This window comes from Ascaphus truei, unplaced genomic scaffold (genome assembly GCF_040206685.1).
Source record: "Ascaphus truei isolate aAscTru1 unplaced genomic scaffold, aAscTru1.hap1 HAP1_SCAFFOLD_1017, whole genome shotgun sequence".
Classification (NCBI taxonomy): Eukaryota; Metazoa; Chordata; class Amphibia; order Anura; family Ascaphidae; genus Ascaphus; species Ascaphus truei.
This window is the reverse complement of record NW_027453881.1, coordinates 27,501-42,114: the sequence shown is the minus strand read 5'-3', so window position 1 is coordinate 42,114 and position 14,614 is coordinate 27,501. Positions and strand designations below refer to the sequence as shown.

Genomic DNA, 14,614 nt, shown 5'->3' with positions numbered 1-14,614 from the left:
CCTCCTCTCACATAGGATTGCCAGGTGGTTTCTCCAAAAATATTGGACACAATGGTGAAAGGTGCAATGCTCTTGAGAGTCACTCAGACACACACACAGAGACCCCTCTGACCTCTCTCTGCTCCATGCTGTTTCCTCCTCTCCTTGGCCCCACCCCGTGCCCCGACACCTCCTCCTGATTGGCTGTATTATCCAGCAGCAGCCAATCAGGATGGAGGAAGCTGTCCAGCCTCTTAGCAGCAGCTCTGCTCTCTCTGCTCGGGGAAATCCTGCGCCCCCCCCAAACCGGTCAGGTCACGATGTCCAGAGAGGTAATCCCCAACTCCCAGAGGGTATGGGATTCACAGCTCTCAGAGGGTATGGGATCCATAGCTCCCAGAGGGTATGGGATCCACGGCTCCCAGAGGGTATGGAATCCCCGGCTCCCAGAGGGTATGGGATCCACGGCTCTCAGAGGGTATGGGAGTATGGCTGAAGAGTATGGGATCCACGGCTCCCAGAGGGTATGGGATCCCCGGCTCCCAGAGGGTATGGGATCCCCGGCTCCCAGAGGGTATGGGATTCATGGCTCTCAGAGGGTATGGGATCCCCGGCTCCCAGAGGGTATGGGATCCACGGCTCTCAGAGGGTATGGGATCCACGGCTATCAGAGGGTATGGGATCCCTGGCTCCCAGAGGGTATGGGATCCCTGGCTCCCAGAGGGTATGGGATCCACGGCTCCCAGAGGGTATGGGATCCCCGGCTCTCAGAGGGTATGAGATCCACGGCTCCCAGAGGTTATGGGATCCACGGCTCTCAGAGGGTATGGGATCCCCGGCTCCCAGAGGGTATGGGATCCACGGCTCTCAGAGGGTATGGGATCCATGGCTCTCAGAGGGTATGGGATCCATGGCTATCAGAGGGTATGGGATCCCCAGCTCCCAGAGGGTATGGAATCCACGGCTCTCAGAGGGTATGGGATCCCCGGCTCTCAGAGGGTATGGGATCCCCAGCTCTCAGAGGGTATGGGATCCACGGCTCCCAGAGGGTATGGGATCACGGCTCTCAGAAGGTATGGGATTCCGGCTCTCAGAGGGTATGGGATCCCCGGCTCCCAGAGGGTATGGGATGCCCGGCTCCCAGAGGGTATGGGATCCCCGGCTCCCAAAGGGTATGGGATCCATGGCTCTCAGAGGGTATGGGATCCATGGCTCTCAGAGGGTATTGGATCCCCGGCTCCCAGAGTGTATGGGATCCCCGGTTCCCAGAGGGTATGGGATCCACGGCTCTCAGAGGGTATGGGATCCCCGGCTCCCAGAGGGTATGGGATCCACGGCTCTCAGAGGGTATGGGATCCCCGGCTCCCAGAGGAAACCTCCCACATAATAGAAGACTATTCATTCTCTAAATAGGGGACAAAATCATAAGATTCCCTATCGGTTCCAATAGGTTTGTGGTATGTGTTCAGCAGGAGAATGTGTTATGCAGATCAAACCTATGAACCAAAACCTGTTGTATTTATGTATCAAATAGGACCTCTAAGTATTACATTAAATGTATAATATAATATCCTTGTACAAATTGTATTTTACTATATGTAGCCTAGCCTCCGGCCTCTACGTCTTTTCCTGGACCTTTCCAGTGTAAGTCCTGTTAGGTGCAGGCTGTGGAAGGGTAATTGCTTCAACAAGGCCTGTGTGCTTTTGCAGCCTTTGATGTATCAGCAGTATCCAAGGGCGGGCCTTAGCAACAGCCAGAGAGTGCCAGCCTGAGGGAAGGATACTAATTGGTTCATCTGTAAGGTATGATGACCAATGAGTATTCAACCTGCTCTGTTATGGGGCAGGGTTACAATCCCCAACCCCAGGTTATAAATTCTGTCACTTTCCTAAATTCAGGGATCTCTTGTCAGTCTCTCCATCCCCTGCGGAGGGAATACATCTACCCCCTGTCTCACTAGGAGACAGAGGAGGAGTCCATAAGGCATGGTCAGAGCCTCAAGCCTTAACCATGGCTGCACAAGGAGGGAAAGGCAGAAAGGGATGCATCTTTTTCTGGAACAAGGATCACATGTGGGATGTGAGTGAGTCCAGTGGTTTAACTCATTCCCTTTTGAGAGCACACAGAGTCCTTTTATTTTCTTCAACTTTAATGGGGGAGTCAAAAACAAATATAAAGGGTACTTGCAGATGGTAATGTGTGGTGAGAGAGTGCTGCTCTATGTGAATGTGCTCTTTTATGGGGGGACGGTAAAAAGGATGGCCTTGCAGGGGTGTAATGAGGGAAGCATGTACTCACTAAGCCAACTACTTAGATCTAAAAGCACATGTTGCTGTGGCTGGCAGGAAGAGTCAAAGGACCATTCCATAAAACAGAAGGGGGCAGGGGAACAACATGGCTAAACCATTCTCATGGCAATGAGAAATGGGAGGTTGCCAGGGCAACCAGCTAGTGGCTGTGTAAAGAGGGAATGTGTCAATAATGTATCAGTTTACACAGCCCTGGCTGCATCAGAGCAAGGAAAAAACATGACACTTCCCTGGGGAGAGCTGGCAGTATGAGAACAGAGAAAATATATAATCCTGTTCCAGGACACATCTGATCTGTTGTAACATCTGCATGCAATAAAGATTCAGTTGTACCAGAACCTGTGTGAATCAATGTCCACTATGAAGAACAAAGGTGTCAGTATGGGCCATCCCTGCTATCACAGAGGATGCATGCTGACTGGAGGCGCTGCACCGAGGAAGATCTAAGGTAATCTGTGTCACGGGTGCTCACCACAAACCAGGACCGGACCGCGAGGCTGAGGTGGGGATATGAAAACACCAACCTAGGCCACGAAGCCGGGTCCGGGTTGCGCAGCTCGGGTCGTGGCAGGCCGGGTCCGGGCAGGAGAGGGTAGGATGGTAGGAGGTACTTGCCGTATCAGGGTTTGGAGAACTCGAGAGTAGTCAAAGTCCAAAGCCAGGGTCGTGGGCAGGAGAGAGTAGAAGTCCGATGGAAGAGCCGAGTCCAAGGGTGCCAGAGGTAAGGCGTCCGGATACTATGCAGGGTTCTAGGTACAAGGAGACAAGACAAGGCAACGAAGTGGCTTGTAGCAAGCACAACTAGAAACTAATTATGCTCAGCAATTAGCCTAGGGCTGATTGAACTAAATACCAGTGAAGAGCCAATGGGAAGAAAGGGGGGGAGGTCACAGGTAAGTGGACCGCTAATAGGAGGAGGCTGGGTGCAGGGTAGGTGTAGAGGATTCCCAGTGATTAGACAGTGCAGCCATATATATGCACGCGCGCTCCCGCAAAGTAAGCCCAGCACTGGGGCGGCTGCCAGTGCGTGCCAATTGACCTCAGCGGCGCACGCAACCTGCGGCTGGAGCGTTAGTCACCGCCGATCGGGAGGCGGCAGTGACGGGAAGCGCCGGCATGCGAGGAGCACGGGGAGAGGCACCCACGAAGGTAAGGGACGCGGCGCCCTTACAATCTGCGACCCTGTCCTGTTTCTCCCCACAACACAGCGGAGCACTCGGCCCTCGTGTTTACCAACAGGTACAGCACAACACCTAGGAAGTAGCCAGATAGGAAGCAGGCCCCCAGTATCACTTAGGGTGGGGGTATAAGGGCTACATATATACTCTCTAAATTTTACCCGTTTATTTCCCCCATGTTATGGTTAAGCCTACCCTGACCCTTCTCTTGCTTTTTGTACCAAATGATCAAATCTCTATTATATACTATATATACCATTGGGATAACAATAATAATATCCCCTAAGTGTCTCACGCCCCCATATATCTCAGGCACTGTAGCACTAGCGGAAAAGCTTTGTCTGGGCTATATTTCAGGACTCACACGTCACAGGCCACATTGCATCACAGGAATGGTATGTGACTGAATGGGACTGAGGGGATTATGTTTGAAAGACCTAGGAGGAGGAGGGGGGGGGGGGGGGGCGGTGAAGATGATGGGAAGGGAGACAAATGTATGAATAGCGTCAGGGAGAGAGGAAGTTAACACAATCTTTTGCAAAGGATTTGACAGTCTAATTGGCTAGCAGCAAAAGATGTCATTGTTTTCATCTTTTGGGGGCTTCTAAATGGAGGGGTGTGTACGGTTAAAAATGACTGCTATTGGCACCCACTGAGAAGCCAAATTTGACGCAAAGTAGCCATATTTATATTTAGGAAAGAAGGTTGATGTACTTTAATTGAAATGAATGCATTGATAGCTGGGTGTTACCACTAGTGGTCGAAGGATCACACACAGTTCCACTGATTTTCCTCTACTTTGACCACTGATTACCACGTTTCTTGCTACACTAAAAACATGGCAGGGCCTTTATGGCAAGGAGGACAGAGAATCTAGTGTATAACTTTGTGTTTATACAACTGAAGGTGATAATATAAGGCGCAAAACAATAAAGAGTGCTCATTATTCTTAAAGTGAAAAACGAAATCTTGGCTCTAATATATGCCTACTCACAGGATTAAAGTGCAATATGGGCACATATGCGGTGGTGCTCAGGAGCTCAGGAGCTCAGGAGCTCAGGACAGGCTGTCACTCTCAGTGTGGGTGGATGGGTGTACCTCAGTAAAGAAGGGATAGCTCCATAGCACAGATCAGTATGCAAATAAAACTTTATATTAAGAAGTGTAAAAAACGCACTTACAAAGAATCAATATTAAAAAGGCACATCACACTCGCAAGTGTAGGCCTCGACCAAGGTACTTGCTTGCTGGCTGATGCGCGCTTCCGCTCAGCACTGAGCCCCTACAGCCGCAATTAGAGCGGCTTTAGTAGGGGCTCGCTTACGCTTCCGCAAGCGCGCGGAAGCGCAGGTCTTATGCCTGGGACATAGTGTGTTATACGCGCGCTGAGGCGCGCTCCTGCTCTGCCTCGCCTGCTGAAAATGAGGCTTTTCCCTGTCCTTGCAGGCGAGGCAGTGAGCGCGCTCTGGGGGCGGGGCGGAGGCGTGCCAGGAGGTGGAGCAGGAGGCGGGGCTAGTCCCCCGCTCCCATTGTATGGGAGCGGTCACGTGACCGCTCCTCCGCTTCCCCGAGCGGCAAATTTCAAAACTGCCTGTCTCGGCAAAGTTTCTCAGCCTCCGCACGCATTAGCGTGCATGCGGAGGGAGAAACTATAGCTGCGCTGATGACAGATGCAGGGGCTTTGTGCATCTGCACAGCGCGGCTCAGCCTGCCTCAGCGAGCTTAAAACTCACTATGTCCCAGGCTTTAGGGAAATGTAAAATTACCCCGCTTTCCGGAGCGCAGGGCCGGTCACGTGAGCGGTTCGCCCAATGAGGGCGAACCAGCTCCGTGACGTCACTGGCCCGACCCCGGCCCGCCCCCTGACGGCACGCAGGGAAAGCACCCGCAAGGCCAGGGAAAGCACCTGCTTTCCCTGAGCCTCACCGCGCGTCAGCACACCAGCGGGGAGCCTGGCCGAGGCCTTAAGAGGAGACTGCGCATTACACTGCTCACCACCCCGCCTCTCTTGAACGCTCTTCCGGTCTCGGATCAAGATCCTGGGTCAGTTCCCCGCACCTTTTGCCTCTAAACTCCTTGAACGTCTTGTATTCTCTCGCTTGCTCCACTTTCTCACCACCTATTCTCTCCTAGATCCCTCTACAATCTGGCTTCCGCACTGCTCACTCCACTGAAACAGCCCTCACTAAAATAACTAATGACCTCCATGCTGCAAAAGACAGAGGTCATTACACTCTGCTTATATTACTCGACCTCTCTGCAGCATTTGACACCTTGGACCACCCTCTTCTCCTTCACATTCTCCATACTCTTGGTATTCATAACAAAGCTCTATCCTGGATCTGCTCTTACCTCTCCCATTGTACTTTCAGTGTCTCTTCTGCTAACATTTCCTCCTCTATCGATCTCTCTGTGGGGGTACCCCAGAGCTCTGTCCTGAGACCTCTTCTCTTTTCTCTATACACACTCTCTCTAGGTGACCTAATCACATCTCTTGGGTTTAAATATCACCTCTATGCTGATGACACACAAATTTACTTTTCGACCCCTGACCTTACACCTGATGTACAGACCAAAGTTTCTGAATGTCTCTCTGCGATATCATCCTGGATGGCCCTCCGCCGACTTAAACTTAACATGGCAAAAACAGAGCTCCTCATACTTTCTCCCAAACCTGGTTGCACTACCTCCTTCCACATTACTGTTGGAAGTACTGTAATTTACCCATTAGCCCAAGCACGCTGCCTAGGGGTCACACTCGACTCCTCTCTCTCATTCTCCTCTCACATTCAAAAGGTAGCTAAAACCTGTCGTTTTTTTCCTCCACAATATTACAAAGATACGCCCTTTCCTCTGTTGCTCGACTGCTAAAAGTCTGACACATGCCCTCATTCTCTCCCGTCTCGATTACTATAACCTCCTGCTGTCCGGCCTTCCTGCCTCTCACCTGTGTCCCCTACAATCTATCCTAAACGCTGCTGCCAGAATCACTGTACTCTTTCCTAAATCTGTCTCAGCGTCTCCCCTGCTGAAATCACTCTCCTGGCTTCATATCAAATCCCGTATCACACACTCAATTCTCCTCCTCACTTTTAAAGCTTTACACTCTTCTGCCCCTCCTTACATCTCAGCCCTAATTTCTCGCTATACACCATCCCGACTCTTGCGTTCTGCTCAAGGGTGTCTTCGCACTACCCCCTTTGTATCTAAAGCCCTCTCCCACCTTAAACCTCTCACGCACCGCCCCACACCTCTGGAATGCCCTTCCCCTCAATACCCGACTAGCACCCTCTCTATCCACCTTTAAGACCCACCTTAAAACACACCTGCTTAAAGAAGCATATGAGTAGCACCGTGGCTAATACTATACACGATACATAAAGCTTGGCCCCTTGCAGACGCACTTACCTGAACGCCCTCCTACTGTCTCTGTACGTTCTTCCTAGCAACCAATTAGAGTGTAAGCTCTTCGGGGCAGGGACTCCTTTTCCTAAATGTTACTTTTATGTCTGAAGCGCTTATTCCCATGATCTGTTATTTATATTATTTGTTATTTATATGATTGTCACGTGTATTACTGCTGTGAAGTGCTATGTACATTAATGGCGATATATAAATAAAGACATGAAAAAGACAGGAAAAAGCAGAGGTATTAAACAAATTCTTTGCCTCTGTGTTTACCAGGGAAGAACCAAGTTCAATTGTAGTCCCGCAGGAGGAAGCCACAACCTCCATATTAATGGTCAATTGGTTAACTGAAGAAGAAGTTCAAAGGCGGCTTGAAAAAAATAAAGTAAATAAGGCACCTGGCCCCGATGGCATACATCCAAGAGTTCTCAAGGAGTTAAGCTCAGTAATAGCCAAACCATTATATTTAATATTCAAGGACTCCATTTTCACAGGCTCAGTACCACAAGATTGGCGTAAAGCAGATGTGGTGCCTATATTTAAAAAGGGAGCTAGATCACAACCGGGAAATTAAGAAAATTGGACTCAGTAATAATATTTGCACCTGGATTGAAAACTGGTTTAAAGACAGACAACAGAGGGTTGTCAAAAATGGAACTTTTTCAGGTTGGGCTAAAGTCGTGAGTGGAGTACCTCAGGGATCGGTACTGGGACCTCTGCTTTTTAACTTGTTTATTAATGACCTTGATGTTGGCATTGAGAGCAAAGTCTCCATCTTTGCTGATGATACTAAATTGTGTAAGGTAGTAGAATCAGAGCAGGATGTAATTTCTCTTCAGAAGGACTTGGAGAGACTGGGAACATGGACAGGTAAATGGCAGAGGAGGTTTAATACAGATAAATGTAAGGTTATGCATTTGGGATGCAATAATAAAAAAGCGACTTACAAATTAAATGGAGATATATTGGGGGAATCCTTGGTGGAGAAGGATTTAGGAGTGTTTGTAGACAGCAGGCTTAGCAATAGTGTCCAATGTCATACAGTAGCTGCAAAGGCAAACAAGATCTTATCTTGCATCAAACGGGCAATGGATGGAAGGGAAGTAAACATAATTATGCCCCTTTATAAAGCATTAGTAAGACCACACCTTGAATATCGAGTACAATTTTGGGCACCAATCCTAAGAAAAGACATTATGGAACTAGAGAGAGTCCAGAGAAGAGCCACCAAATTAATAAAGGGGATGGACAATCTAACTTATGAGGAGAGGCTAGCTAAATTAGATTTATTTACATTAGAAAAGAGGCGTCTAAGAGGGGATATGATAACTATATACAAATATATTCGGGGATAGTACAAGGAGCTTTCAAAAGAATTATTCATCCCACGGGCAGTAAAAAGGACTCGGGGCCATCCCTTAAGGTTGGAGGAAAGGAAATTTCACCAGCAACAAAGGAAAGGGTTCTTTACAGTAAGGGCAGTTAAAATGTGGAATTCATTACCCATGGAGACTGTGATAGCAGATACAATAGATTTATTCAAAAAAAGGTTGGACATCTTTTTAGATGGGAAAGGTATACAGGGATAGGGTGACCATTTGTCCCGGTTTTGCCGGGACAGTCCCGTTTTTGCCGGGACAGTTCCATTTTTTTCATTCCTGCCCCGGTTGCCGGTCCGTCCTGGTAATGTCCCGTTTTTTGGCCCTGGTCCCGCTTCTTGTAGCAAGATGCAGTGGCGCTGTGCGATGCGGCGGGTCTTTGTAGGATGCCGGGCAGCAGGGGATTGGTTGGAGGATAGAGCACACTGAGCTGCTTCCTTCTCAGAGCAGGTAGAGGTGTGTGTGTGTGTGTGTCTGTCTGTCTCTGTGAGTGGCTCTGTAAGTGTGTGTGTGTGTGGCTCTGTGAGTGTGTGGCTCTGTGAGTGTGTGGCTCTGAGGCTCTGTGTGTGTGTGTGTGTGTGTGTGTGAGTGTGTGGCTCTGTGTGAGTGTGTCTGTGTGTGTGGCTCAGTGGCTCTGTGTGTTTCTGTGTGTGGCTCTATGTGTGTGTGGCTCTGTGTTGGTCAGTGGCTCTGTGTGTGTGGGTCAGTGGTTCTGTGTGTGTGGCTCTGTGTGTGTGTGGCTCTGTGTGTGTGTGTGTGTGTGTTTGTGTCTATGTGTGTGTGTGTGTGTGTCTCTGTGTGTGCGTGTGTCTCTGTGTGTGTGTGTGTGGCTCTGTCTGTGTGTGGCTCTGTGTGTGACTCTATGTGTGTGTGCTCTGTTTGTGTGGGTCAGTGGCTCTGTGTGTGTGGGTCAGTGGTTCTGTGTGTGTGGCTCTGAGTGTGTGTGGCTCTGTGTGTGTGTGTTTGTGTCTATGTGTGTGTGTGTGTCTCTGTGTGTGTGTGTGTGTCTGTGTGTGTGTGTGTGTGTGTGTGTCTGTGTGTGTGGCTCTGTCTGTGTGTGGCTCTGTGTGTGTGTAGCTATGTGTGTATGTGTGGCTCTGTGTGTGTGTGTGTGTCTCTGTGTTTGTGTGTGTGTGTGTGTAGCTCTGTGTGTGTGTGTGGCTCTGTGTGTGTGTGGCTCTGTGTGTGTGTGTCTGTGTGTGTGTGTGTGTGTGTGTGGCTCTGTGTGTGTCTGTGTGTCTGTGTGTGGCTCTGTGTGTGTGTGACTGTGTGTGGCTCTGTGTGTGGGTCAGTGGCTCTGTGTGGCTGTGTGTGTGTGTGTGTGTGTGTGTGTGTGTGGCTCTGTGTGTGTGTGTATGTGTGTGTGTGTGTGTGTGTGTGTGTGTGTGTGTGTGTGTGTATGTGTGTGTGGCTCTGTGTGGGTCAGTGGCTCTGTGTGTGGGTCAGTGGCTCTGTGTGGCTGTGTGTGTGTGTGGCTCTGTGTGTGTGTATGTATGTGTGTGTGGCTCTGTGTGGGTCAGTGGCTCTGTGTGTGGGTCAGTGGCTCTGTGTGTGGGTCAGTGGCTCTGTGTGTGGGTCAGTGGCTCTGTGTGTGGGTCAGTGGCTCTGTGTGTGGGTCATGACAACGGGACGCATTATGGCGCCGAGGCATCACGTGATGCCACATTGTCATGGCAATATGTCACCGCCTGATGTCAGTGTCTCGTTGTCATGGCAACGGGGTGCGTCACGTGATGTTATTTGTTTTATAAATAATTTTTGAATGTGTCCCGGTTTTTCATTTTGAAAATCTGGTCATCCTATACAGGGATATACCAAATAAGTAACATGGGAAGGATGTTGATCCAGGGATTAATCCGATTGCCAATTCTTGGAGTCAGGAAGGAATTTATTTTTTCCCCTTATGAGATATCATTGGATGATATGACACTGGGGTTTTGTGTTTGCCTTCCTCTGGATCAATAAGTAAGTATCGATATAGCATAAAGTATCTGTTGTCTAAATTTAGCATAGGTTGAACTTGATGGACGTATGTCTTTTTTCAACCTCATCTATTATGTAACTATGTAACTATGTAACTATGTAACATGCATACATACATCTCCAAAACATTTAATTGCCAATATTGAGTGGGTATTTCATACTTTTATAATAGGAGCCCTGTAATATCACAACTTTTGTTGGCATCATCGTTAGTTTTTAAGGCAATACCTATGGGTTATGCCTGAGGCACAGGGAGGTAAAGTGACTCGCCCAAGGACACAAGGAGCTGACACCGGGAATTGATTCAAAGTCAGTGCCATTGTTTACAGCAGGGGTCTCAAACTCAGTCCTCAAGGGCCACAAATAGGCCAGCTTTTATGGATATCCAGGCTTCAGCAGAGGTGGCTCAGTCGTACACTGACCCGCTGATTGAGCCACCTGTGCTGAAGCAGGGACTGATTGAGCCACCTCTGCTGAAGCAGGGATATCCTGAAAACCTGACCTGTTGGGGGGAGAGGAGGGGGGAAGAGAACTGGAGTTGAGCGCCCCTGAGTTAGACTGTTTTATATAACCCGTGTTCTGTTGTCGCTTTACAGGACTGACTTGTGATGAGCTGGGCACCGCTATTCTCTGCATTACGGAAATCCTTCCTCTCAGGGGCGGGCACCGCTATTCTCTGCATTACGGTAATCCTTTGTCTCAGGGGCGGGCGCCGCTATTCTCTGCATTACGATAATCCTTTGTCTCAGGGGCGGGCGCCGCTATTCTCTGCATTACGGAAATCCTTCCTCTCAGGGGCGGGCACCGCTATTCTCTGTATTACGGTAATCCTGCCTCTCAGGGGCGGGCACCGCTATTCTCTGTATTACGGTAATCCTTCCTCTCAGGGGCGGGCACCGCTATTCTCTGCATTACGGTAATCCTGCCTCTCAGGGGCGGGCACCGCTATTCTCTGCATTACGGTAATCCTTCGTCTCAGGGGCGGGCACCGCTATTCTCTGCATTACGGTAATCCTTCCTCTCAGGGGCGGGCACCGCTATTCTCTGCATTACGGTAATCCTTCGTCTCAGTGTCGGGCGCCGCTATTCTCTGCATTACGGTAATCCTTCGTCTCAGGGGCGGGCACCGCTATTCTCTGCATTACGGTAATCCTTCCTCTCAGGGGCGGGCGCCGCTATTCTCTGCATTACGGAAATCCTTCCTCTCAGGGGCGGGCACCGCTATTCTCTGCATTACGGTAATCCTTCGTCTCAGGGGCGGGCACCGCTATTCTCTGCATTACGGTAATCCTTCCTCTCAGAGCGGGCGCCGCTATTCTCTGCATTACGGTAACCCTTCCTCTCAGGGGTGGGCACCGCTATTCTCTGCATTACGGTAATCCTTCCTCTCAGGGGCGGGCACCGCTATTCTCTGCATTACGGTAATCCTTCCTCTCAGAGCGGGCGCCGCTATTCTCTGCATTACGGTAATCCTGCCTCAGAGCGGGCGCCGCTATTCTCTGCATTACGGTAATCCTGCCTCTCAGAGCGGGCGCGGCTATTCTCTGCATTACGGTAATCCTGCCTTTCAGTGGCGGGCGCCGCTATATTGTGCATTACGGTAATCCTTCCTCTCAGGGGCGGGCGCCGCTATTCTCTGTATTAGCTCCCCCCCCCCTCACTGCGCTGTGCACCGGGTCACATGACCAGACATGGCGGCAGAGATACACTCCCGGTCTCCGCGCGGACCCGCACTCATCACCAAGATCCACGGGCACCAAGAGCACGTGACCGGCGCGAGCTTCATCCCGCGCGAGGACGGCGTCATCACAGCCAGCGAGGACCGGTACAGCAGCACGTGACCGATACGTCACGACATTAACACCATTACGTCACAGGACAACTACACAACAAGAGCAGGGACAGCCAGTGCACACTATCATGGCATGACGTGATAACTACACCGCAATGTGACATGGCTTTAGAACACCAATACAGAATGACATGACAATAACACAACTAGAGAGGACTGGTACACAATGACGACAATAACACAGCTAGAGGGGACTGATACACAACAATGTGACAATTACACAACTAGAGAGGACCATTGTACAACTTAAAAAATATATATTTATAACATGTTTTACCAGGAAGTAGTATATTGAGTTACCGTTTTCACGTATGTTCTGCGCACAGTTATGGTGACAATACATGGTTACATTAAATGAACAGAGGTGACAATACCACAGTTAGCGAGGATCATACACAATGATGTGACAATAACACAGCTAGAGAGGACCAGTGATGCGCAACAACAACTTGACAAAAACCCTTCTATTTAAAACAAACACACCTCTCTCCTCTCTGATTGCTTAGCACAGACATTGTATGTAGCTTTCCGAAACCTCGCGGGATAGCGCTTCCCAGTGTTACACACAGTTAGAATTTAATTTGGCAGATACAGCATCACGACTGTTTTAAGTGACTGATCGCTGCTTATTGCCCATTTAAATGATAAAGTTCCTTATGGCCCAGCCGTTTAATCAGCAACCCCCAATAATTCATCAAGCAATTTTTTTCCTCTTTAGAAAGATTCAGGCTTATATTTGCTAAGCAGTCTTCTGCTAAGACCACTTACAGCACTTTGATTACCACTGTCTTACAGGCTTTCATGTCAGTGATTATATACCGGGGGTGCTAGACTTTCTGGGTGGGGTGCAGCAGTTGCAGATGCCCCGCGCTTCCCCGAAGTCATTCAAATGAAATGCCGGGGATCGCGTGAGGCCTCTGTATCTTCACTTACCTTCCAGCGACCGCGTCGTCAGGGAAACCAGGCGTTGCAGGGTCACGAGATGTGTTGCCATGGCAATATGATGTCACATGACCCCGCAGCCAGAGCCAAGTTGGGGGGGGGGGGCGCAGGAAGATCCGTTCCAGTCTTCTGTGCAAAATAACTTTCATCCTGTGAGTTCCTTCAGCGCAGGGATAACCCCAACCCCCCACAGATCTCACGGTGACCTGTTTCTCTGTCTTCTCTCTCCCAGCTCTATAGCTTCTTTATTGTTTGGAAGTTTTCCCTTTCTCTCTGGGTGAGAGAGGGAACCCGAGCTGCAGGGACAGATAAGGATGGATATTTTATCTTGATTATATTTGCTTCACTTGTTTTGATCTTAATCCAGTGATTTTTGTCGCGCAATTTTATATCGTCTTTCCTGCACGAAGATATAAGATCCAAGAACAGTCTCATCATAAAAGTGGTTAAGATTGGGTCATAGACATATTTGTTATATTAGTTATAAAAACGTAACGTTGCATATAAGATTTGACACAAAGTATTTTTGTATCTTTCCCATTAGATTACTGGTCCTATGTGGGGCTGCCCCTTTAAATTCTTTAGACATTTGTTTTTCACTATTCTGCCAGCCTGTGTCTTTGTAGCTCCAAAGCAGGGTTTATTAGGACATGCATGATAACAATGTCTTGACTATGTCTAGCGGGGCCTAGTTAAAATGGGATCTGCGCTTGTATGGCCAATGAACAAGGAACTCTCTTGTAGTTTGTAGCCTGGAAGACGAGGCGCCCCAGTTATCACTTCCTCCCGCCTCACATGCTTTTGCCACTTGAAATTCAGATCCCCTTTTTATGCAGCTGCCCTGCACCGGGCCAAAGGGATCCAATGGCATTTGCATGTTGTGTAGGTTAAATGTAAATGATTTATAAATAAAAAAACATCGGATACGCCGAAGTATTTTAAATTATTTTGTTTAATTTAAACTAGATATGTTTTAATTATGGAGAAAAAATGGAAACTTTTGACTATCTTTAAAAAAATAAAAAATAAAATCTGGTGTGTGTGTGTGTGTGTGTGTGTGTGTACACCACTGATTGAGCCACCTGTGCAGAATCAGGGATATCCTTAAAGCCTGACCGGTTGGTGGCCCTTGAGGACTGCAGTTGGCCACTTGTGCTTTAGGCCTGGGACATAGTAAGTTCAAGCTCGCTGAGGCGGGCTGAGCCGCGCTGAGCAGATGCACAAACCCCCTGCATCTGTCATCAGCGCGGCTATAGTTTCCCCCTCCGCATGCACGCTGATGCGTGCAGAGGCTCAGAAACTTTGCCGAGACAGGCAAATTTCAAATTTGCCGCTCGGAGGAGCGGTCACGTGACCGCTCCTATCCAATGGGAGCGGGGGACTAGGCGCGCCTCCCGCTCCGCCTCCTGACACGCCTCTGCCCCCAGAGCGCGCTCACTGCCTCGCCTGCAAGGACAGAAAAAAGCTCAATTTTCAGCAGGCGAGGCAGAGCAGGAGCGCGCCTCAGCGCGGCTGAACATACTATGTCCCAGGCCTTACGCCCTGTTTTCTCCTAGAATACGTTTTCTGGGTGCGCCTGGAAG

At 49.3% G+C, this 14,614-nt stretch overlaps 1 protein-coding gene across 1 annotated transcript in view; it reads left to right on the top strand.

The window, feature by feature from the left end:
* The first annotated feature begins 11,885 nt into the window (after positions 1-11,885).
* Positions 11,886-14,614, top strand: part of WDFY1 (WD repeat and FYVE domain containing 1) — a 28,682-nt gene continuing 25,953 nt past the window's right edge. The window contains exon 1 of the mRNA XM_075581044.1: positions 11,886-12,062. Coding sequence (XP_075437159.1) covers positions 11,929-12,062 — 134 coding nt within the window. The 5' untranslated portion in view covers positions 11,886-11,928. The remainder of the gene's footprint in view (positions 12,063-14,614) is intronic.